At 40.8% G+C, this 26654-nt stretch overlaps 1 protein-coding gene across 6 annotated transcripts in view; it reads left to right on the plus strand.

Annotated features, from left to right (window-relative positions):
- The window catches only part of pkp4 (plakophilin 4), a 117238-nt gene that overhangs the window by 1794 nt on the left and 88790 nt on the right, over window positions 1–26654 (plus strand). For 2 of the 6 annotated variants that reach the window (XM_035411542.1, XM_035411543.1), the window contains exons 1-2: window positions 25218–25403; window positions 25616–25712. The exons of 1 other annotated variant lie outside the window; for it this stretch is intronic. In XM_035411542.1, coding sequence (XP_035267433.1) covers window positions 25242–25403; window positions 25616–25712 — 259 coding nt within the window. In that variant the 5' untranslated portion in view covers window positions 25218–25241. 3 more of the 6 variants (XM_035411548.1, XM_035411546.1, XM_035411547.1) reach the window with 3 other exon arrangements.

The following is a 26654-nucleotide window of genomic DNA, read 5'->3' on the forward strand; positions in this document are numbered from 1 at the left end:
ATCATTTTTTACTGGACAAATCTACTATGTGATGCATTAGTGTTTGAAGTATACTTAGAAAACGGTAAAATCTTCATAAAATGGGACGACAGTATCACATTATATTCTTTTGACAGGCGCTCTTATCAACAGCAATTTACAATGTAGGAGAAACATAAACGCATTCACCTGATTAACATAACATGAGGAATAGTGCCTAATTTTGAAAACATTATGCAAGTATAGATGCAACATCATTAAAGCACTAGTGTAAGTTCACTATATGCTAACAAAGAAGCGGAATACAAATTCTAAGCACAAGCAGTTACATGCATACTAAGCCCTTGGAATAAAAACATAAATCATAAAAATACCATAACCTGAATAAGTAGAAAAGATAGGATGGAGTGTTATCGGTGGGGTGGAAGGGTGACCAAGATGCTGTCTGAAGGGGTGGATCAGAAAATGCAGATAATTCTGCTGTCCTGGCCACCATGAGAAGATTCTTCCACCACTGGGGGACCAGTACAGTCAAGGCATTGTGACTAGGAGTTGTGTTGAGCTCAGAAATCACAAACAGTCTGGTAAGCGAAGGACAACCTCTACAGTGAATACAATGAATTTTCAGGCATTTGATTTAACATGAGCAGATAAGATGCTTCTGTACTTCAGGATTCATTCTGCTGCTCTTAGCAGTTACCTCATCATTGAAGACAAGTGAGCCAATACCTGAGGCAGCCATACAAGCCGAAACCATGACACCCCCCAACACCATGTTTCAGAGATTACGGGGGAAGCTTTGTATCTCAGGCAGTTCCCATTGGCTTCCACACTTTTCTTTTGCCATCAAAACGAAAAAGTTGAAGCTCACTGACAGGAAAAGACTGCTAACAGAATAGTGTGAAAACATGCAAAAGTGCTTCAGTACTGCAAAATTACTACAAAATTGAAAAGCTGTACACCATGAGCTTCACAAAGCTGGTATTTGTGGTTTGGATATACAGTATACAGCTAAAAGTGTCTGGATGCCCCTTTGTCTTGGGTTGTTTTTCATGGTTTGGGCTTGGCCCCTTAGTACCAGTGAAGGCAAATCTAAGTGATACAACATACAATCACATCCAATATCCAATATCTTTGGGATCATTTGAAAAGCCAACTGCGAGCCAGGCCTAATCACCCAATCAGTGCACAACCTCAGTAATGCTCTTCTGGCTGAATGGAAGCAAATCCTTGCAGCAATGCTCCAACATCAAGTATAAACCCTTCCCAGAAGAGTGGAGGTTGTTAATAGCAGCAAAGGATGGACCAACTTCATATTAATTCCCATAATTTAGGATGATATGTTGGATGTTAGGTGTCCACGTACTTTTGGCCCTATATATAAAGCCCCATTTCATGGATAAAATTCAATCTGTTACTTACAAAAAATTTTCTATGCTCAGCAATATGATAAAATTATATCATATTGTGATACCATTGCTCAGAGGAAAGTCATTTTTTTTCTGAAAAAGACAGTTATTGGCACTGCTACACATAGGCTACTTTTTGTTCACCCTCCCTTTGCCATGATAACAGCACTGAGTCTTCTGTAATGTTTGATGAGGTGGGAGGACACCTAGCAAGTAATCTTAGACCCTTCCTCCATGCAGAGTATCTCTAAATAGGCTATATCACAGTTTTAGGTCTTTGCTTGTGATCTCTATTCTTAAGCTTACCCCACAGGCTTTTATGTCAGGGGACTGGATGGCAATTGCAAAAAGTAGATTCTGTGGTCAGTTATACCTTTTCTTGTAGATTTGGAAGAATTATTTGGATCATTGTCCTGCTGGAAGATCTGACCATAACTCAGTTTTAACCTCCTGACAGTGGCAGCACACATTTAGTCTAAATTCTCCTGGTATTTGACAGAATCCCTGTTGCCTCCTATACTAACAAGGTTCCCAGGGTCTTTGGAGGCAAAACAGCCCCACAACATTACATATCTACACAATATTTCACAGTGGGGATTAGGTTATGTTTCTGCATCCCTGTATTTACACCAAACCCAGCAAAGCTCTATTTTAGTCTCTTAGAAACTAGTTCCAATCAAAATTTCACTGATGTTTAGAGAGCTCCAGGTGCTTATGTTTGTGGTTTGATATCAGTAGAGAATTTCTTCTGGAAAGCCCTCCAAATAGCATGTTGGCATGGAGGTGGTGTCTAATTGTAGTTCTGGTCACCCTAAGATACAAGGGATTTCAGCAAAAAAAATTTGGCTCTCAAACCGGCCTCCTCACTATGTGTGGGGGCCAAATAAAAATGCACTCATAACCTCTTCCAGGAAAGTTCATCACCGCTCCAGCTCCAGTCATCTTCACTATAGCCATGATAGTGGACATGGATATTTTCAGGCATTTATGTATTTTTATAGCCATTGCCTGATTTATGAAGGTCTGGAACCTTTTGTCTCATTTCATTTGTGTGTTTCCTGGCTGTTCACATATTGATATATGAGTAAGAAAGCTTGGCATTTGTCACCTCTTACTTATAGCCCAGTGAAACGGGGAAGAGGCTGCCAACTATTTTGGAGGGCACTGTAGTTTAATATATTTTTCAGAAATACTTCAGGGTGCTTCAGTCTATTCCAGTAGTTTTTCTAATGCATTTGCTGCTGAGAATCGATAATCTAAAATCAAATGATTGCTGATTGGTGGAAAAGATGCCTAATGATGGGCCACAATATGTGCATAGGCTGTGGTGATTTTAGTGACACATGAATTGCTTGCTTGGTTGAGTGCTGTCATTTCCACATTTACATCAATTTCTCTGCCCTTCTTACAAAATATGCAACGTATCCACCACATGACAGGTTGCAAATTCATCTTCTGGGAATTCCCCTTCGTATAGGCCTAGTGTTACAATGGAACCTAGCTTATTTACAGGTTTGATCTTTTAGAATGGTATGGTAATGAGTGATCATCAGTGTTTCATGTTTTCATCACTACATTTTTCACACATTGAGTGTAGCTGTGTTGTGTCTAGTGAAGAGTCCCCCATTGGCCATTTTTCTTACTAGGCCTATATCTATTGATGATGTTCTCTTTGTTTCTTCATGCTTAAGCCTTATCTTGATAGAATAAATGCTTAGTGACTGCTTTGCAGGGTTTTCCGGATTTGTCTGTGGGGTAGTACCGCTTTACAGGGAAGGGTTCCGTATGAACACAGCAGGAAATGTGTGAACTCCCAACATGATGCCATTGGATAGAATCCCAGCAGCAGCCCTTGAATTTATCCACTGCGCTGCTGTCAAATTAGTGGGTTCATTGTCATTATATTTTGCTGCTCGTTCAGTTCCGAGCTCATTTTCTTTGAGCAGAGCCCCTGATTCTGATCCCCTTTTTGGAATGCATATGGGTAATACTGTGTGCTCACTGCACATTCTGCTTTGCGGCACGTGGAAGAGGCTGGCGCATTATTTTCAAAGCCAGCTGAAACGGCGAGTGTTGCATTGATTCTGTACCATTCGTTCCTGGACATGGGTCGCAGTCCAGGATTCGGTGGTTCACCATGTGAGACGTACAGGTAATTAAATGAATAATGAAAAAAATGTAATAAAACGTGAGATTTGCTAGCATAGGCCTGTCGGCAGATGTGTCAGTAAGTGCTCTACTTGTGTGATTCGGCATATTAGCCTATATCAAGGATATAGCTGAAATTTGTTCATCCTTTTTGCCAGCATGCAGCTGGAGTTTATTTGTGGAGCAGAAGCAGCAACATTGATGCAATTTAAAAGTCTCATTCATGTTCACACAACCAGATTTGTGTACTCAGACCGAAGAAGTAGCTGGCTAACTACCTGCCTCAATTACCTCAAGTCAGGCTGCCTATTTTCTAATGCCGCACTGAGATTGGCTCTCAGGACAGATGAATTTGATTCAGTCTGGAAACGTGAAGGTCATTGCAGTGTTGCCAAACATTTAGCCTATAAAACGGCCCGTACTCTTTAAATGTACACCCATCGCATTACTCTATGAATTCACAGTAGCTGCAGAAACCAGAAGGCCTGAATGTAGGTTCAGGATGCTGGAGAGATTAGTAATTTGTTGATAAATGGTCATTATCCAAATGCTCAACAGTTAAAAGGAGGCTTCACTTTCTGAAGTGGATACCTTCTTCATATTATTTCAGTTTTGGTTTCTGTTTTTTTATCATTCCAGGCAGTTTTATATGTGATGAAGGTTTTTTTTTTTTAAGTTAGGGATGTTTTTGGTTGCTTGCCAGCTTTTTGATGGCTGGTGTAGGGGAGTTTGTAGATTAAAGCTACAAAATGCATTTCAAGTAGGCTAAGTCCAAAGCAGCTGGTCCTGTGATGTTATGCCTCCAGTGGTCATTACATGTGTATATTACTTCATTATTTTAAGGAATGTTTTAAAATTATTTTTGTTTGGAAGCCTCTATGGCACTTGCAACCCGAGGCTGCTGTGCTCTGGGAAAGATGTAGCCTACCAGAATAATATTAAAATGAATATTTATAATTGTGAATAGAGTATTCAAATAAGATGATCATATGCACAGCCTCTGGAAATGCAACATCGCTGAACAAGCTGTGTTGAAATGACTTGAACTGTATTTTCTTGCTTTAAACTACAAGCTCACCAATGCCCCTATCAGCCATTACAAAGCCCATAGGTCCTTAGAAACTCCAGTTAGAATTTAAAATAACCTTCATTGCATCTAACACGGTCTGGGCCAATCGAAAACAAATCGTATAAAAAAAAAACTTTAAAAGGTGATCTGTCTGTTTAATGGTAACCATTTCTGTCATATGCTCATTTATTTAATGATATATGAGAAAATAATAATCCTACACACCGTATACAGTGTACAATGCATTTTTTCTGTCTTTTAAAATAATTTTGTGTGTGTGTGAGAGAGAGAGCGAGAGAGCGTGTCCGTACACGCATGTGTGTTTATCTTTATATGCATGCATGCATGAATACAATTATGTGGACTTAAAACAAATAAATGTCCAGTTTTGCCAATCTGAGATCAGAACTCTACAGAGCCTTAATTAAAATCTATTTGAATAACTAGCAGTGAACACAAGACTGTTTATACGCATGTAGTTTGTCACAGTATGCTGCAGTACAAACCTAAATCATTGGTCCATTTACAATTGGCTGGTGGTGCTGCAAAATGTCCTTTTTAGGTTTCACATTAATTAGCGATTCACTCGCAGCTCCTGCAGTTGACCGTAAAATGGAAACCCGTTTTTGTAATTGCAAAGGGAACTCGGCGCTATGCTTCTGAAGCTCCGCTTTGCAGGCGCTCATTTGCATCGCAAGTGTTCTGGATTTCGGCATCATATGGCCTGCTTAAGTCTCCCACTGAGATATTTGCATGAAATTGTGCTTTTCACAATAAAGGCTATCTCTCACAGCAACAGCAAAGGGCCATGATGCTCATCTATTTCCTCTGTTTGTGAGATCTTCCTTGTTTTGCAGCATGCAGAGCTTGTCTGTAGCGAAGAAGATTTCATAATGACCGTCTTGGGCTTTGCCTATATTTATGGTTCCTGGGAATTTATTGAATAATTTACATCAGTTCAGTGCTGGCCATGTGATCTTGTGTTTTGTATCGTAGCAAAGTTTGGGATATGTTACATCCGTCTCAGAGGATATGGGCTAAATCAAAATTTTAACACTACTGCATACACTGCGTGTCCCATATTACTTTCTTTTCAGTATCCGATGATAAATGCTAATATTACTGAAAGGCTTCAAAGGTTGTAATAATTAGAGGGTCTGGGTAAATCTGAGGCATAAACGCCAGTTTCTGTGTTGTCTTCCTGCAGCTAAGATTGTTAACATTCCTCAAGAAATGGTCAGTGAGGAAGTTATGGAAGAATATCCAGTCGGTCTGACATACATGGCAGGTTTATTCATTTCAGCAGGAGATTGATAATTTCAAATAATGCAGTCTCTTTTTGGTATTAGTCAGGAGATGTTTAAAAGACATCATTATCTACTAACTAATTAATTGTGACTCTACCCATAATAGAACAAGAGGTCTGAAATGACACTTCTGGTCAAATGGAGTATAATTAAAGTTTTTAACAGCATTTTTCAAAAGAAAAAAGGTCTTCTAGTTAACTTCCTGGGTTTTTTTTATATTTAGTGTATGATTTTGATTGACCCCGATAGTTTTATGTGCAATTAAAAGATGTCTTTGGATATTTATTGTACAAAAGCAAGAAAATACTTTTCAACTAAGTCCAAAAAGCAGCCCGTAGGACAATGTTGGTTCTTATGAACATATTAAAATTATAGCATTTATTTATAATAATAATTATAGTTATGTGTTTTTATATCATGCTGGTAGCCTACTTTCCTTGTCAGTTCTCTGTGGACCCAAGGTCTTCTCTCCCACTGTGTGGTAGGCTGTGTGATGACATACAAAGCCCATTATATTAGCCTATAGGCTATATAAACCCATTAAAGTTGTATTCATTTAACATTGTGTAATGTTGATTCATCAAGAAACATGCTACACACTTCTAGTTTGCACACAGGACCTGTGAAATTGTTAAATTGTTTTTGCAGGTTTATACAGTCATGCAGTCGTTTTATAAATGCAAAAATGATTTTACTGTGAATGAATCAGTGGTTTGTGTTCCATTTCCCAAATATAGTAGCATGGCTAGATTTTTATAACCTGTTCTTCAGGAACTGGGTCTGGAGTGCATCTGAGGTGCATATTCTCATAAGATTCAGGTAGTATGCCTACTATATAGGCTATGTGTTTTGGGTTTTTTTTTATTTTTTTACTACAAGTAACCTAGGGCTGTGTCCTTGTATCCGTGTCTGTTAGCTGCCACAGAATGTCAGGCTTCTAATTACTTCCTAGTAGTATTGGTATATAAAATTACTATGAGTACTTTCAGTATTAATATCTGCCCCACCCTTTCAGATTCCACCCACTGCCACACCCCAGGACCATCACCTCCGGTTGCTTCAACCAGTCTTGAATGGAATAGGTAGACTGAAAGTGGACTTGACTGTGGCTTGGCACTATGAACACACACTCAGGACAAGCTCCCCTCTTTAGTCTGGTTCCTCCCAAGGTTTCTTCCTACATGCCCTCTAGGGAGTGCTTCCTTGCCATTGTTGCCTCTGGCTTCCTTTGTGGCGCTGGGCTATACTGTGAACTTTGTAGTGTATTTTTTATTTTTATTTTTTTTTACAAATTCTCCATAAAATGCGCCATATAAATAAAATGTGGGTTTGATTTTATTTACTTGGAAACAGGGAGTAAAAATATATGGGAAAATGTGGCAGTGAATAACAACTGCCATTTTGGAGACTGTGGACCGAATAGTGTGTCCCAGTGCCCAGTTATCGTAGACAGAATATGTGGTTCTACTGTTGCCTGTTAACTCCTTGTCAGTGCTTCTTGCCTCCACACACCCTCTAATCTCTCTTGCCTGCTGCGGTTGTAAATTATGAACTTGGTTTTTCACCTCCACGTTGGGGTGGAATTGGTGCTGGAGTTACCCTGTTTAATATCCTCCTATTGCGTGCTCTCCCTTTCCACAGTCAGATAAACAGACAGTGAGGTCCGTAAAGAATACAACTCGTGATGCATATTAACTGTGGCCAGGCTTCCTGTTTACCAGCTGACATCTGGTGCCAGATTTCACCTAAATTAGTCAAATTAAAAGTCTCTAATAAGGCATCCTTTGCTATCCAGAAAACAATGCTCAAGACAAGAGGATCATTGTAGTGCTCGCACCAGCATTGCGGAGATGGTGAAGACGGGTTTCTGGTACCGCAAGGAAAAGAAGAGGCAATCTCAGGGCAACAATGACTTAATTTGAATTCACTGTATAGTAAGAGATGCATCTCTAAGAAGGCCTCGCATCAGCCAGTCCCAGTTTACATTGATATTGAATAGTATCAATCAATGCACTGTTCTTTGTTGGCGTGTGAGATTTGTTGTTTCATCATGTGATGAAGGCATTGTTTGCTTGAGAACAAATGCTGTTTTCACCGCTCACAGCACAAAGACAGTCCCAGTGTGTTCAGCGGTAGTATTTTTTTCTTCTTGCAGTTGGGTGTCAGATTTATCAGGATTTGACATCAGTTGAATACTTCAACTGTTCCCTGGTCTTCCTGATTCTTGTTTTTTTTTATCTCCAGAAGTCTGAACTTCGAAGAACATTCTTGACTGAGACCAACCTGTATGGTCCTTTTGTTCTTTTACTTGTCAATATTTACTCATTCGTACTTAAGGCAGTATCAGCTGGGCACATTTATAATTGGTGTTATATACAAAGCATTCAGTAAAACCATTATGTACTTTAAATGTATTCATTGGCAAAGGATAGTCAAGTAACGGTCACTGCATGAGTCAGTCCTTAGAGCCCTGTGCCTGTTAAAGTTGGTGTTGTCACAGTTAAGGCTCAGGGAGAGGCCAGTTCTGTTGGGTAACTGTGTTATATTTGTAGGTATGCTTCCTAAGCCCACCGGGCAGTGTTGCCAAGTATAAATATGTGACTTTGCATCTATGTTTTGCGAAGTCGCTTGGAAGAAGAGAGAGCAGCTTGTGTTTTTTGGGCTTGTTTTTTTTAAATTATGTGTTTCTTCTCAGAGAGTGGGAAACCATGGGAAATATGGAAGGAAATGTCATTTAAATGGAAATGAGTTTGTGTGCTGAAAACCCATCTTTCAGGTGATCAGATTCATAACCAGCTGTAATCAGGGCCGCAAGAGTTCACAACACTGCCTCTCACCTACCTGCTACAGAGCCAGTTGCCAGCTAACAATAGAACTTGAAAATCATTCACTATGTTGTGATGCCTGCAAAAAACATACCCGGTCACACTTGGATCCCAGAACTTGGGCCTGTCTTATAATACACCATCCTGATTCATGAGCACCCCATTTTTAGATCAGTTACGATCACTTTTATTCAACGTGGCAGTATGCAGAAAGGTAAAGGGAGGGTATCCAGGTATGATTGAAATCTTCTGTGTTCCCAGCCCAGTTTTTCTGCTTGAGTTTGAGTTTCAGGGTAGGGTATCTGTGCACCTGGTTTGATTTCCCCATTTGTTCCCTATCCCCACTGGAAACATACCTGTCAGGTATTATAAAATATTGGACAGGTTGACAGGGATTTATGCTGGTAAATTCTTTGGAAAGGAGACCTGAGACAATATTCTAGTCACCCAGAGAAGTAATGGCCCACTTTTTAGCCTTCTTGACCATGATACTGTATGTTTATGAAAAGTAAAACCATGTGTTTTTCTTCTGTGGGGTTTTCTCTGCTGAAGTTTGCTTCTTTTCCAACCAGAAAGTTTAAAAACTGAGACACTGAGATTTTTGAAAAGTCGTGTATGTGTTGTATCAGCTGCTTTGGCGCTTATTATTCCAACCACATAATGCAGCCTGTCCTTTCCAATTTGTATACATAAGAAGTCCCGGCATAGTTTTCCTAGCCCCGAGTCCAAGTTATTGATACCAAGGTATAATTTTCCCTTCAAAACTAAATGTGAAACGAGGAGCTTTTCCATTAAATGCTATGAACATTTGCATGTTCTGCTTGGATAAATTATGTTTAATTTTAAATCTACACTAAATGCGTTCAGCATTTCATTCCCATATTTGTTATTTCTCTATCTTCAAAAGGCACATTGGTTGTTTCTGTGTGAAATTGAAAGCCAGGGAATGTTTTTGATGTACATGCAAAGCTTTTCAAAATCAAACCTGTCAGTTGCCATCGACATAGCCTACTTGGTTCCAGGGGAGTTGAATTTTAAATATAATTTTATTCTGTTAAAATAATTATAGGCTGGGCACATACTCTTTGTCTCTGTCTTTCTTTATAGTAAAATCATGCAGATTTTTACTGAACAGTTTAAAGGGACTTTTTTATAAGATTGGAATAAGAATTATTGTTTTGTTCGTGAATTTATTCATTCTTTGTGTACCACTGCATGCTCCTTATTTCTGTGAATCATGTGTATTCTATAATTGCTTTCTGAACAATAGAATGAAATTTATGGCGCTAGCAGTTAGCCTATGTGCAGTCTACCGTTAATGGACATAATGTGCAACACCCTGCTGCATATTAGCTCTGATTCTAGTAATGTTCATGCTTATTAGCTCAGAGCTAAAGTCGGGCATGACAAGACTTCGCCACAGCGGCCCTGCAGGGACTGCCTTTACAGATTGGATCTGACAGCGTGTATATGAGTGACACGTCCCCCGTACTGAAACCTGCAACAGTTATTTTACGATAACAGCCAGGATCGTTCGCAATTTTGGGCTCGGTCTGTGCCTTGGAGTCCAAGACTGTAAAATGAATTCCTATTGTGGGGTGTGGTTGGGGGGTAGAAATTGGTAAGCGACAAGACTGACGTTGCAGCAAGATGAGCAATCTTGCCGGGTGACAGCTGATGCAAAGAAGAACCTATTACTGACAGTGGAATGTGATTGTAATTTTTGAGAAGTGTTTTATTAAAACCCTATGCATATCGCCCACAGGAGGAGAGGTGAACTAGTGAGCAATCTAATTGTGGGATTTGAAAGTGTAACAGAAACACTGTGTTGTGCTACAGACAGCTCATGATTAAGAAGATTAGAGAAAATGACATTTAATATGGTATTTTGACCAATATTTGACAGTTAGCATTATCTGCTCTCTTGAAGTAGGGAACTACCTTTTATGAAGTGGGGAACTCAACATGATCATTTGTTTTGCATAGGCCTACTTACAAAATGTTTCTTTCTATTATCAATAAAGCTGAACTCTAATGTCCTCTACGAAGCTCAGCGTATTTGTTTCCAAACTTCTGTTTTGCCTGTTGGAAGATGATATGACTGCTTGCAAATAGTATGGTCAATTTGTTTATTGTGTTTTGGCTGGAGTGGAGCTGTTGACATATCGTATGATTTGTTTTATGGGAAATGGTGCCCAGAGCAGTTGTCTCGAATCTCCATTAGTTTATTACATCACTTTTATTGTAACAAATGGAATTGTATTTCATCAGTGCTTCTGGCACAGGGAATGCGTTTCCCCCGTGTCTGCTTTCTTCAGCAGAACCGCAGAGGCTGTGGTAATTCAGGCTGAGGCTCCAGATCATGGTGGTTTGCTTAATTCTAGTTACATGTTTTTGACTGCTGAAAGCCAAAAAAGGGCTGATGGAAGTCCAAAATAAGGGTTGGGTATTTTGCTCGCCCATTTGTTTTTTACATTAAGGAAGTGGTAGGCTGAAAAGCTGAATTTTTCTGACGGATAGACTGTTTGATTCTCAGGAGGCAAAGTAATCCAGAGCTACTCAGATTGCATGTCATAGACTTAAGGTAAAACTTTAAGTCTTGTAACTGTACATGCTTATAAACCACATGTGCACGTTTTTTACTTTTATTTTTATTTCAGCTGAATATACCTCTTGAATGGACAAGGTAGAAAAATAAAACAAAAATATTTACCAAAATAGTGCTAGGTATTGAGGTTAGGTTCCAAGAGTTTCTGATATGTTCAGGGAAAGCAATGTGTAATTGGAAGGAGTTGACAAAATGGACAGTTTTGATTTGTGGTAGTATGAAGGTGTGGACAGTAGGACGTCAGAGTAATGTTACCATAGAAAGGGTAGACTATAAGAAACGGAAGAACTGGAGGGGGTCAAACTGAAGCAAGGTGTCAAAGAAACTGAGGAAAGCAAACCCATTAAGGGACTGCGGGAACTATGTGGATCCTGAGACATTATTCGTGAATAAAACAAACCATGAAAATTAAACCTGGACACCAAGCTAAAGTGAAGCAGATTATGACATTCAGCAAAGTATGAGAGGGAGAGTGTGTGGCTCACGCACATATAAGCAACTAACAGCCCCCTGAGGCCCACGCACCTGAACTTAATCAACCACAGCTTACACCTGCAGTTGATTAAGCCAGCAGCTGATTAAGCCTCTGCTCTTCTGTGCCGCAGTAATGCCACTTTAACACAGTCTTTATTTGAAATGAGGCTGGCGCTTTTCTCTCTGGCCCCCCTGCTCTTGCACTGCAACAGGGCTTTCATGCAGATGGCAACAGAGCTGTTCAACTTTCTTTGAGGACGAACTCAAAGAGCGTTGTCACTCAGAAGAAGGCGGATGGCCTTTGCCATTACCAGTATATTATATTATGGCTCTAACAATTAGGCAATGTTATGAGCACATGTTTGAGCTAGCTAGTCTCAGAATAAGTCAAAGCTCAATACTGTATTTAAGAACCCAAAAGTGGATATTATTACAAGAATGTGCATTCAGATTTTTAATTGTAGAGTGTTTGCCATCTTGTGAAGATGGTTCAAGTCTCTATTGCATCCATGGAATCAAGCACAACAACAAAAGCTGTAAACTATGGTGTGCGGTTATAGCTCTAGCAGAAGCACTTATGGGGGGAAAAAGGGATGAGTCGTAACTATGCCTTTGTGCTTTTTATATGAAAGGTCTGTAAGGCTCTACCATACTTAAGGTTAATATGGAATTTACCCATATCTGCTAGAAAAATAAGTTTGCTTGTGTGCAGCTACTAGCATTAGGGCGCAGCCATCTTGGGACCACCAGGTTATGACCTCACTCGGTTTGATTTCTCTGCTGATCAAGCTATTCCTATTATTAGCCTGCTGTTAGACTTCCAGTGAGCTCAACAATGAATCATGAGGGGAAAAAAACAAAATGGAAAACCCAAGGAGGGTTGTTTTGTATTGCCCCAGGATGCCCAAATGAGCATTACTGAACAAAACTTCTTTTCACGCAATGCCCCTGAAGAGATTACAACTACTGCTCTGAAATGGCAGAGTGGGGCGGGGTACTGGGTCTGCAGTGACCGCATTATTATTAAGTCAGATTGTGTGGAGGGTGTTTTTGATGAACTTTGTTGATTTGTTCCTCAGACCACAAACCCACTTTTTACAGTTCATAATTATCAATGCAAGCCAAAGCCACCAACAGAAATTGGTCGGCCAGCGGGTGGCAAAGTACTTGCAATCTCATTAGAGGCTGTTCATGAAAATGTTTTATTTGGTAATGTTCATTTGAGCAGCCTTCTTGGTTTGTCTGTTTTATTTCTGCGTCACTATTCATCGCTGAGCTCATTGATGATCAGAAATCTGGTAACCGGAATAGCTAAAGCATCTGAGACAAAATAACCTAGTGAACTCACAATATTTCCATGATGGCTGTGCCCTAGTGCTAGTAGTTGCCATAAAAACTGAGCTTTGATTTATTTTCCTTGCAAATTCAGGTCAATTTCAGATTTGAATGCAGGGTTATATCTCATCTAAAGTAATGAACCACAGTCACACTACCGAGTGCTTCATGTCTCATTTAACTCTTGGGACCACTTCCTGTTCCCAGAGTGCTGTACTAACCTGGCTTGGTGCACACCGATGAAATGGAAATTCAGCATTGTCCAACAAGTTTTAAAATGAGCTAATCCTTTGTAGGAGGTTGTAGGCAAAATGACAAGCCTAGGTGGGCCTTTTCTCATCATTGAACTTCCTTGTGTTTCTTAGTCGCAATTTACGGTAAGTCTGCAATTTCCTGCAGTTTCGTTTCTCGAGGCTTCCAGTAACTGTGCCACGGAGGCAATAACCTCAGTGGAGTGAGCATATCTAGCAGTGTAGTTTTTTTTTCACACCATGCGTCTGGCTTTCAATTGCCTTCCTCAATCTTAATCCATTGCCTCGCACACCCCAGGCCTTATTTCAGTTTTTGTAACACGCTTACACTCCACCGAGCGCACAGAATTTGCCAGACTTCCTGTGTATTTCTTGGTGGTGTGATTGTCCAGATGCCATTGCATGCTAAACAATCTTCACGGTATGTGCACTCGCATCTGGATCTGGTTTCTGGCTTAGTTTTCTATACATAGTAAGGGAAAAAAACAGACAATGCGGCATTTGGGACAAAAAACTTCAAGACTCTCTACTATTTAAAGTAAGTTAATTTTGTTTGAAATAATTGGTGGTCGGGGCAATGTATATTAATTCAGAGGCAGTCAGCAGACTTGACGTAGCCTAGTTGTTTTTGCATACCCTGAGGCATCTTTATTTCAGTAGCTCACTGCTATAGGCAATATTCTGCCTTTCTTGGTGTATTTTCATGGAACAGACAATGTATATTTTGCAGTGGGGTTCAATCTCTTTTTACACAAACTTGTTGCTTTAGAGCAGCGTATAATTTTTTTTGGACTGACTACAAACAATCTTTTATAAACCACAACATATTTGTGGTTCAAACACTCCGAGGCTCTGTCTCGTCTATTGGAATAGGATACGACTGCTTGCACATGCAGTATGTTCAATATGTTGATCGCGCCTTGGCTGCCGCGGAGTTGTTGACATATTGAACATTGTGCTTTATGAGATATAGAGCCCAAAGCGTTTGTCTCGCATCACTGTTAAAGTTTATTACATCATGTTGATTGTGACAAATTGAGGGAGTTTTATCAGAGCAACAGAGCTTCCCTGTGATGTCACATTGCGAGAGGAAAGAGATGCCTCTTGTACCTCTCTTTCTCTCTGTCTCCCTCACTCACACAAAACCAGTGCAGAGATTCTGACTGAAAGAGATGTGACAGGGAGGTCTCAGGAGAGCTTAGCATTAGACTGTCTGAACAACCCCCCCCCCCCCCCCCCCCCCCCGGTGCAGGCAAAGCTGCAAACAAATGGTGCTGCTTCCTGTGCTCCTTATTTTCCTGTTGGGAGGACTCGACTAATTGGGCAAAAGGGAGGTTAAGTCACCCGAACAATCTGCACACTTCACACCTCCTCCTGAGCAGCTTTGCCAGTGCGAACCGGACCGAACCAGCGGTAAATGGGACTCATTGAGCCGTGTGACTTTACCCGCCTCAGCGCTTCAAGGCGCATAAATAAGGAGCCGGTGGAAGGCTATGACTTTTAACTGTCACCACTGTCTACCTCTTTAACCCCAAATTTCTTCTAATGGACTAACAAACATTCACGGTTGATGAATGGGCCGTCTGCTGAGCTAAGCTAATGCTGTTCTTACAAGCATGATTGATCATTTGATAGGTGGCGGTGCATCTCCAGGTGCAATCAGTCTTAAAATGGGATGAAAGGACAAGACCATGCATTCTCAGTAAATCACGCATAATGCCTGGCACATGAAGTTCTGTATATTGGGCCAGTTTTGACCCACTAAAGCATGAATTTTCCTTGTTATTGTTAACATTTCAGAATATTTTTTCTTTCATGTATTAATAAATACATCCAACTTACTACATAGGCAATGATTTGGAATACAACTTGTGTAAACTGTAAATGGATCAAATATCAAAGTGCTACATTGTGTTCTCCCTGTGGATGAGGGAGATTATTACAAGGAATGTATTTTCCTCTCTGCTGTAAGAAAAAAAAACATCCTTCGAATCTTTCTTCCTAAAATGTTTTCTTTGCCACAAAGTGTGTGTGCGCTTCCGTGCCTGTGTGTGTACCTGTGGTTTTGTGGAAGAGCGCGCGAGAAGTTTTGTTTCCCTTTTAAATGGAGTCTTCCCTGTGTTTTCTGTCTATGCTCTTCACGATTCCTCTTTAAATCTGACAGTGCTTTGAAGCTGGAATCTTACGCGGTCTTTGCTTGGTGTGAAGCACATCTCAGCTGTGGCTCTGGCCTCCCTTTATCTGGCCGTAGGTCTCATTTACACGCCACGCTGGGATCAGTCTGACTCTCTCTGCCACGATTTGTAACGCGGAGGCGGGAAAAACCGCCGACGTTTGGACCTATGGAATGGGCCCATCCCTGGCCTTGCAGTTCAGAAATGCTGAAAGGAAACCTGAGGAAGAAGGAAAGGGCACAGCTGGGCAGGTCCTCTATGACAGAAGAGACACTCCTCACAGAGCGCGAACTGACAGAATGTGACTCACAGTGCCCAGCCTGAAGACATTGCAGCTCTGCTTCTTTTGTAGCTGTTTAACGGACATTGTAGGTGTTCCCCTGAGAAGAATATCAGACACTTGCCTTCCTTCTGTCAGTTAATATTGGCAGCATGTAGTTGGAGGCTGAAAATATACTTGCCTGGAAAAGGTTAAAAAAAAAAAAAATTGATTTGACAACATATTTAGGTCAATGTGCTAAGGTGGATCTGACATCCTGATATCCTAGACTGTGAAATGTGCTAGGCTTGCAGCCAACATGTTTTCAAGAGGTCTGCCTCCTGTTGTTTGGGCATCTGGGCATTATACAGCATATCTTTGTGATAAACATAAAAAATGTGTTTCTGTGGTTCATTTTTGTGTGGAACCAGCTTCGGTGGTGCTTAATCTTAATCATGTTTTCCTGTGACATACAGTTGCTGTTAGATGTTTGAAATCTAGGTAGAAAATAAAAAGAGAACACTAATGTAAAGTGTCTTAATTGGCTGTTTGGCACCACGCATGTCTAGTAAGACCTGTATGGACCTTGGCACACAATGTCACGCTATGTCAGGCATCCCAGAATGCCATGACAGGCATGACACTTATGTTATTATCCATATCAGACCATTGGGTGCTTCAGCTCTGTGGAGGGTAGGGGGAGGGAGGGGGGTAGAGGCATTGTGATCTCAAAACACACCCCTGTTTTAAGGAAGGAAGTGCCTTAATGTCAGGTAACAATGACTGATTGACCTTACCTACTTGGGACCTATAATGCCAGGAAAATGTGCCCCCACACGATTAAGAACACTGGTGTGTTTATATTTTCTATATTTCTTTGCTATCCTGACTGAGTTCAGGGGTGGGCAGGGTACTGTGAACTGGATGCTGAATACGGCAACAGTATGTGATGTTAATGGGGAGAACCATGAATGAGCCACTGCAGGGATTTATCTATGAGGTAGGCTACTGCACCCTGCATGACACCAATTCCCCACCTGTGTGTTCACAGTAGATTGCTACGAGTGCAGGTTTACACTCTAAAACATTTATACAGCTCAAGTCAGAATGGTAACGTAATGACTGCGGAACTCATCCGTGTAATATTAAAACCCTAATTTCTGTAATTTAGTGTGAAGACGGAGGCAGCTTACCTCAGATTTCCCACCTCTCTCTCTCTCTCTCTCTCACAAGCAGCACTGTGTAAGATTCCCATCATCCTGAGATCGTCATCCTACTTGGATGCATTTTTGAATGGGATAGTGGGCTTTATTCTCAATTTAATTTCCATAGCTTCACAGGTGTCACATTATTGTAACCTGATGTCCTATCCACTGAGCAAACGGATTATATGGCAAGAATATATGCGGGCAAATACAAATCGCTTTCTAAGAATCTATATGGTTTTCACAATAAAAAAAGTTAAACTACATTTAAAATGTATTTTTAAGTTCACACAGATACCCTCCATGTGTTCATGTTGGTTTAATCCTTTGCAAACTTTTGGTTATTTGCAACTTTACTGTTTTGAACCGTAATTCAATGAAAGTCTATGTGCTGCATCATAAGAGACATTTTAAATGTATTTATTATGTATGAATATATATATATATTCAACTTTTTGTTGAAAGAATGGATTTGGATTCATGTGTCATCTTCCTATTTTTAGTCTGTTTGGTTTTTTGGTTCTCGATTTGGCCTCTAGTACTCAATGCTCCTGCTAGTCAGGCTTTCTGGCTATTCCAGAGGAACTGCTAACTCTCATAGGGTAATGCAGTCGACCACCAACCTAGCTATGTAAACAACAGCCGATAGGAACGCAAGCACTATTTTTTTTTTTCTTCCCCCCATTTGCCTACATACATAGCCACAGGTCAAATGTGACTAGAATAATAAGAACCCAATGCAACTGTGCATAAAATTGAATAGGGCTTAAAAAAGAAAAAAAAGAAATGTAATCCTGCACTTGGCCTGTTTCTGCACCACTTCAGAGAGAGAGAGAGAGAGATCATTGAGTTCAAAGGTTAGTTGTCGTTGGGGTTTTGTGTGCATATTCAGACTTTGAGGTCTTGACTGTGAATTGGGTAAGATTATTCATGCCTAAACTGTGGTTTAGGAAAGCTCCAGACCTTCCTGGAAAACACACCAGAGCCTTAGGGGTGTGTCAAATGAAATGGTTTTACCTGTCAAGCCTCACGCGTAACATTTGTAGGTCTAATTATAGGCTTTTGTATTGAGCTGTGAAAGACAACACCTTCCTTATGGCAGAGACAAATGGTAATCTTCCCTCACCCTCAACCTTAAATTGAATTCCTGACAAAGAACGTCTCGGGAGCATTTGTAGGAATAGTTTTGCTTTCAAAAGGCGTCAAGGGATGTTTTCAGAAAGGAAAAATTGAATTGTAAGACAGAAGGCTGTCACCATGGGGTGTTTGTTTTTTAGGTCGTGCTGTGCAGTATGCGTGTCTGACTCAGGGTTTCATTTTTAACTGGCTCGTAGATAACAGCGGTTAGGCTTAATTCCAGCCCACCATCTCCAGGAGTGTGTTTGCGTACATACCGGCAAAAACAAATGGAACACAAATAATTAAAGTTTAGTCAATATGTTCTTGTAAACAGGCAAATATTGTTGTTTTTTATGGGTAAGTGTCTGCCTTAATCAACCTAATGAAGCCTTGGCTGACCTCTTCTAGAGAAGTTCCTCAAACACCACGTCTTCCTCGTGGGTCACGGCAGAAAAGGCTTTCAATGCATCCGACAACAGAGGTGTGAACAAACTGTCATCCGCCTTCTCGCTGGTTCAAGAAAAGCAAGTGAGGAACTGGCCGACAGCCATTTTAGGTGTTATTGAAAGCGGCTTTCACATTTGTTTTGACAAGGGGTAACCCTGTCACACGTCAGTGCAGCCGAGAGGCCGCTAGTGTCACTATGCTTAAGCGCAAGGGACTGAAGTGCCTCTTTTGTAATGAGAAAGTGCATGTTTGTAAAAAGCCAGTAGCCCAGAAATCAATATTTAAAAAAAAAACAACAAAAAAAGAAGTGAGCTGAATTACCAGCATGATTAAAAACCGTGGCAACTCTTTTACGTATGTTACATCCAAACGCTAAAGAGAGAAAGGATGCTCGGATGCTGTGTTGTGATAAGGAAATAAACAAATACTGCCAAGTAAACAAAAATTGACTTCAGGAAAAGTCAGTATCTGACTACTAGAGACAACCTATTCCAGCGATGCTAGTATGCTGATTGCAGAAAGATAGCTATGACAGTGAAAGCAGTCTTGTCATAGTCCCATGGTTCCACGTTTGGGTATTAGATTTACTATTTTCAGGATGCTTGTGTTGTGCTTGTGTTCATTAACCTTGAGTAGTAAATTAATGATCACTTTACTTGCCTAAAATCATGAGGTCACAAAAATGGAAAAAATAGTGTGCATAAATGATAACAATCCAGTCAAATGACCAGATTTTTTCAATATAATTCTGTTTTATTTTTTTCCATTTGACTGCCCCTTGGTGAGGAATTCAATTTTAATAGGCAAATTTCTGTAACTCATCAACAGCAATGTTTCAGAATGAGTCTACGTGAAATGCAGTCGATAGACAACAGACTGTAGGCTGTCACTGTACAGTCTGGTTATGGAGTGAATTGAAGCACTGCTCAAAAATCGGGCAATTGTGATTCTGCAATCAGAAAAAAAAAGATTAATCCTTGTTTGACAGTATCTAAAAGTCACATCTGGCATGTACCAATAGCACAGGTATGGACACACAGTTGATATAGGCTACAGCTCTTCTCCAGGCTGTCAACATAGATTAAAAATTCACATTAACATTTAAATGAGGGTGTCGGATAATCCGGTAGGTTGTTTATGCAGGACTTTGTATACTGAAGTGAGTTTCCCACAGGTTAAAAGTTCAAAATGCAGTATATAATTTTTTGTCATTTGGACAAATTTGGTGTTGTTTATGCTAATGTGAATCTTCTAACTGATTTCATCCTTGCCTTCTCTTGATTGTCTAACTTGATGGATATTCCATAATACACAAACACAAATGGTATTTTTCTGATGTTTAATATCTTGAAGTTTGGTTGTTATTATACTCAAAACTGCAATTGAGATGGCCTACAGTAACAACCAGCCTGTTGCCTTTTCCAGTATGTTGACATTAGTTGAACTTGGTTTGTATTTGAAAAGGAGACTTGCTCCAAAAAATTTGGGGTGTTGTTGGCAGTTCAATAGGGGGCATTATTCCCTATGGGCCAAATATTAAACCCATTGTCAGTTATCACATGTATGGTATGCATAAAGTGAATGGTGTTCCCCAAAATACTGGCAGAATGTATGGTGATGATCACCTCTGCTGATGTGTGGTGAGTATTTTTGAGGCAAATTGGGTGGCACGTACAGTATGAGTGATTGTAGAAGTCTCTCCCCTCACTCCACCTTGTTTAAAAGTGCTTTGAGACACAATATATTATTTAGTCAGGACCTATGTTGACAGAGTTGGAATCTTTATTAAAATCTTAAAAGGTACTGCGGTTATGTTTGGTGGTATGACCCTGTACTGGAAGCTCTCCCACCCATCCATGGATAAGGCAGGGAGTCAAAGCAGCAAACCATCCCCCACAGGGTTACATACACAACAGATACAGCTGAAGCAAGGATTATTATTAACCTTCATTTATACATAGTAGGTTGACCGCAGGTCTGGATGTGGGAGGAAACCGGACTACCCGCAGGAAACCCACACGGACATGGCAAGAACTCCACACAGAAAGGCCCTGGCCAGATTTGAACTGTGCTAACCACTGCAGCACTGTGCCGCCTATGAAGGATAGTCTTATAAACACATGAGGGAGGAGCAGGGGTGGAGGACAGGGGTTAAGACTGGCATCGTGCAGCAAATATGCATGCAGGAGGAAGCAGGTTTAGACTGGTAGCATGCAGCAAGCAAGCATGCAGGAGGAATCTGGTTTAAAATCGCAGCATGCAGCAAGTATGCATGCAGGATGAATCGGGTTTAGACTGGTAGCATGCAGCAAGCATGCATGCTGGTGAAAACAGGTTTAGACTGGTACTGTACAGCATGCATGCGTGCAGGAGGACACAGGTTTAGACTGGCAGCATGCAGCAAGCATGCATGCAGGAGGACTCTGGTTTAGACTGGCAGCGTGCAGCAAGCATGCATTATGGTGAAAGCAGGTTTAGACTGGTACTGTACAGCATGCTTGCATTCAGGAGGAAGCAGGTTTAGACTGGTATCGTACAGCATGCATGCACGCAGGAGGAGGCAGTCAAATGAGTAGGGGGGAGACCATTTAAATAGACCGTTCTGTTACTGTATGTGAATAGACTGTGATTGGTCAACATCACTACTCAGCTGAGCCATCAGCCGATTCACCCGGAGCCGGGCTTGACTCTTGTGGCCTGTCTGTGCTAACATAATACTCAATTAATAGGCTACATAAATTATTACTGTGGTCCACTGTTGTCATGATTATTCAATTTTTTGTGTTGTCATAGGGAAATAATGTGTCCCTTGAGGGTGATAGTGCCCGAGTGTGAGAGTTCAAAAGTTCACCAAATGTTTTCTTTTTGCTTTGTTTGTGGCTTACAGTGATGCTTTTACCACACAGTCCCTGGGATAGCAGTGAAAGAAGAATGCTCTCTTACCGACCTGGGGTATGAATCAGACCAGTATATGAGGGGCGAACACTTTGCTTTGAAGGTTATTGAAAAAGGTCCTTGCTAGGATCACAACGTGCCTTGACAAAGGGGTATTGAGGACACTGGCCACCTCTCTAGTTTAGTGCCATTATGACTCTGACTGCATACCTACCAGCCTACACAAGGCACAGAATAAATTTATGAGGGTAATCTTCAAGCTCAGCCCCAGTACTTTTATTAGCCTGACTCAGTTTAAGGAATTGCACTGGCTCCCGGTAGACTAAAGTTTGGCACAGTTGAAACTCATTATGGGTTTTAAAATTGTTCATGGCCTTTGTCCGAACTGCTTATCTTCCCATTTTAAATTTTTGTTACAGACCCGAGTAGCCATAACACAGGAGCCAGAGTGAAGATTTTGGATTGCACTGTTTCAGAAGCATGACAGCCAAAAGCTTGTTCCTTTACACTGGTGCATACATAGAGGAGTAGGCTACCAATTGTAATCAAACACACTTAAACTGTTGGGAATCCTAAGAGGCTGATACAAAATTGGTTATTAAGAAATGTTTTATGTTTTTTGCCAGTTATTTTGGATATATATTTAATGGTGGATAATTTCTTTTCATATATTCCAGTATACTGTGTTAATGGGTGCAGTTTTGAGTAGCCTATAGCATTAAGTCATTTCTGCCTGCATAAAGACTACGGGCCACAATGGAAATGAGAAGTTTCATAAGAAAATCTGTTTGCCTGAGGCTCAAGTGATAGATTTAAAATGACAAATTCCTATTTCCAGAAAGTATAGTACGTTCTTATTTTACTTAATTTAACGTGGTGGTGGTAGAAGTAGCAGTAGTAACTATGCTAACCAATTACCAAAGTACAAATTCGAAATAAATCCATATCTCTAGCTAGCCTATTTAGTTTGCAAGGTGGATTGGTATAGGTAGTGACACTGCATCTTTATCAATGCATTTTTTTGTATCGTGTCATCAAAACTAATGGCGTAAACAAAACAATTAAAAATGGCCTCATACATAATTTCTGACAATTTAATCATGGCATCCTCGCCATAATGAGTCCTGCGAGGATGCAGAATACATTTCTCATTTGATCTGATGTAATGTACAACTGATCATTTCCTGATTTCTGGCATGCTAGTTTTAAAGGGAACCCCACCTGTTAAGACTTGCCTTAATATTGTAGCGTCCGGGGGCTGTTCCGGCGGGATTGGCCGGCAGCTCCCAGCATGCACCACGCACGGGACACTTTATCGGGTTCGTGCGGGACTGTTGCCTTGTAAATGTTGTAAATAGCGTAGTTATTTTTTATATATGTGTCTGTGTTGTATGATTTGTGTTTTGCTGTCTTTAGTTGTGTTTGTTGTGTGTCTCCGTGGGCGAGACAGAGGAGGAGTTCGAGGGGCTTCTCCCCTGTTTGCCATTGTAGAGCGAACTGAGCGAATGTCTGATTTCTATATTGCATGGTCCTCAATAAAGCCCAATTGGGTCTGAACTACCTTAGGTGTCCGCTTTCATCATGGATCCTCGCCACGTTACAATATGGTGTAAATGCCTTCATTTACATTGCATAAATGTGTTATTAAAACTACATGAATGAGATCTTAGTTATTTAAATATTTTTAATAATCCTTCAACTCGTTTGTTGCCATTGTTATTACCGTTGCAATGCACCCTGGGTAGTGACGTCAAATGGTTGCTCGGGTCTTGGTTCCTTGCTGTTGTCCATTGAGCGGCATTGAAAATGTCCTCTGTTCAGCCTTTTCGATTTGAGTCTGAGCGGGACATTACTCAGGAGGAAAGCACCGAGGACAGTCCTCATCAGATAAATCAAAACGATGAAGATCGGAGGAGACAAGAGTAGGGCATAAGACTAGAGATTGTGTGTGTTTGCAACTGTTTGCCTATGCCAACAGAGATGGAAAAGTTGCCTATTGTAAAGAGCTGAGCTTTCTAGCAGCAGCTGTTCAAAGTCGCTTTACCATATGGGTCAAACTATTGTTTTTGGTAAAACTATAACGTGTCATCATCCCCATTCATTTAATTGATGTAACGTTATTGTATATATACGACGTGGATCAGTAGTGACGTTACAATATAAGCTTAAACCAGTGATAATACCTCCCTTAAATGCATAATCCCTAAATGATAAAACCTGATACATGCTGATACATGAAAATATTTATTGAATCCACCCTATACATAGATATACCGTGGATCACATCACACACAAATTCTGAGTGACTGTATTTATATTTTACACTATTAATAACCGCAACTACTGCACAAAACAACTGAGTTAATTGCCAGTGCAACCGTTTTACGCCATCTACCCAAAGTGTACTGCACGTCAAAAATAATGGCGACCTCCATAGGTCAAAATATCTATTGAAGGCTGGGGTTTAAAAAAAAACTGAAATCTTTTGTGTAGTTTTTACAACATAATTCCATAGTTGTGGGCATTTACAACATATTAAGCTAAACAAGTCTTAACAGGCAGGGTTCCCTTTAACAAAAGGCAAATCTGGTCTTACCGGAAGTTCAGCCACAAAATGCACATTATGGTTTCAGCAAAAGGTCACCTCATCATCTGACCTACTGACAGGGTCAGTGGTTGTGTCACAGCTGGGGTTTGAATGACTAGTAAAGAGGATTATACATTGAGAGCTCTTTGTAAGCTACGTCAACCTGGGTTGGGTGGCTCGAGGCAGACAGTTGATGTTGGAGGTTGTGATGATTATTTTTCTTCTGCATTGTTACATGAAATCAGAAGAATGTTCTTTGTGTTTACAATAAAGCTTAGATGTAATCCACAGCAAGACTGCAATCTGTGGCAAATGGTTCCTGACATGATGATGTCCTCTGTCAATGAAAGTCAAAACTAGTATTTACATCTTATAGCCAATAACTTTATTTTTATTTATTTTTTGGACTCCAAAAACTGTCTTGATAGCTGTTTTATTAACCTTGCTTTGCACCTTGACCTCTGAACCACTTCCAGGTCAGCTGAGTGCTACACCTGCAGCTGGATGGAGAGAGACTTTAGGTCAAATTTGGCTGTTGTGCTCCCGGAAGGGGGGTCAGGTGATGCAATGGTGGTTATCAGTGCTGTGTGCAGGGTCTGGGCTGAGGACAAACAGATGGCCTGATGGGCAATTCTGTACTCCTAGGCATGTGAAGCATGGAGCACCGGGCCAGGCTTTGTGTTCCAAAAGTGCTTGCTTGGAACAGGCAGGCTGTGTTGGTTCAGATTCCCCACTGTAATGAAGCACAGCACCTTTGAGCTCTTATGTGGAAGCCCCTATGCCTCTTATTAAAACTGGCATGCTGCTATTCTGTGCTTAGTCCGAAGACTTCACTCTGCACAATACCATGAGTTGGTAAATTAAGATCTGGTGAACTTTCAGACTTGGTCGAATACTACTACTTCCCTAAAAAAATGACCTCACTGACATACCTGCTTAAACCCGTTTGATGGCTTTTTGTCATGCTTTAAGCCCATATATGTACCGGTCATTTCCTTGCTTCAGAAATCTCTGCTTTGCACCTGCTGCTTTTTTAAAAGGCGGGCCAGGCGATTTGGCATGCTCGTTTGGAAGGGTTAAAAGGGGAGGGAAAAAAAAAACTGCTAATCTTGAAGAACCAGCCGGGTCGGCTGCGGAACTGACGGTTGACATGAGCGGTCTCGCAGGGCTTTCTCCGCTGCCTGTCTTCTGCGCTGATAAGAACGCCACCCAGCCGATGGAAACGCGCGGCGGTGACTGGACCCGAAGGCGTGCAGCCGGACTGAGATGCGACGCGACCCGCGGTGCCCATGCGACTGTTATATTCAAACGGGTCTGTTGCTGGCACTGTTGCTGTTGATGGTCTCGTGAAGAGTTGAGCCAGTACATTGCTGCTTTGGGGAAAAAAAAATACTTTAAATGGAGAGAACATTACTGAAAAATGGAAATAATTTACTATTTTCATGAAGGTCCTTGAGCACACTTGAGGGATTGGAGATCTTTGTAGCTCTGTAGTCATTCATGTTTTATTCTATGCTCGTTCAGAACGGCGATCTCCATTCCTTATCCAGGAAAGCTGCAGGGTTTGCTGGTTTTTGTTTTTGTCTTAATATCAGCAACCATTTCAGAACCAAGGATCCAGGTGAGGTGAGTTAACTGTGTAATTGGCTGCTTTAATTGATCGACTAACTATTGAGCGAAAACAAAAGATAGACTGCCCTACAGAAGATGATGATGCTAATGAAAGAAATTCAGCATTGATTGATTCATCAGTGATCAAGGCAAAGGACACGAGTGGACTGTTCTTGTTCTCTGAACATAAAACTGACATAAAGGCCTAGTTATTTCCACAGTGACCTTGGGAACTGAATGTCCTGCATTCTCTGCTTGATCTCTCTTTACTGTAACAATAGGTGCTTCAGCTCCAGGGCAGTCTAAAGAGAAATTTTGTTTTCTTAGGGAATCTGCTGTTCCTGCTCATTTTTTGTTTGTGACCCATATAAGCATATTTTTAGAACATGAATACCAAATAATTATTAAATTATTATTTTTTTTTTGCACTTTTGTTTGGTCCATGTGAATTTTTGCAGTTTCTTTGTTGTTGAACAGTTGCATTCCGAATGACATCCTACAAGCCTTGAACCGGCTGGCCTTCCTGAATGTAATTTAAGAGTCAAGTGAGTGCTTCTGTGCTTTGTCACCATGGGAACCCTACTGTGTTCAGGTGCTTGTATCAAGTCGATGCTACCATTTTGGCAGGCTAAACCATCTCACGTTTTGTCGGTCCAGCGTAACAAAATGAGTGTCGGTCCTTAGACATCATGTGTGAAGCTGCCAGCACTTAGCCTATGCCAATGTAAATCTTCTAACGTTGAAATGCACTGGCTCTGTACTGGTAACAGTTCACAGTACACCCTCTCACAGTTCTGTCCAAATGCTTTTGGACCTCCCGCATGTAGCATGCCGGTATCTTCCAGTGAACGCGGTCAGTTACTGCTGCCAGGTGCTGTAAGCTCGATAGAGAAGCGAAAGAGCATTATTCTGTACTATTAATAATACATAACCCATTGTCATATTCTACAGA

The sequence above is a fragment of the Anguilla anguilla genome, chromosome 3 (assembly GCF_013347855.1).
Source record: "Anguilla anguilla isolate fAngAng1 chromosome 3, fAngAng1.pri, whole genome shotgun sequence".
Lineage (NCBI taxonomy): Eukaryota > Metazoa > Chordata > Actinopteri > Anguilliformes > Anguillidae > Anguilla > Anguilla anguilla.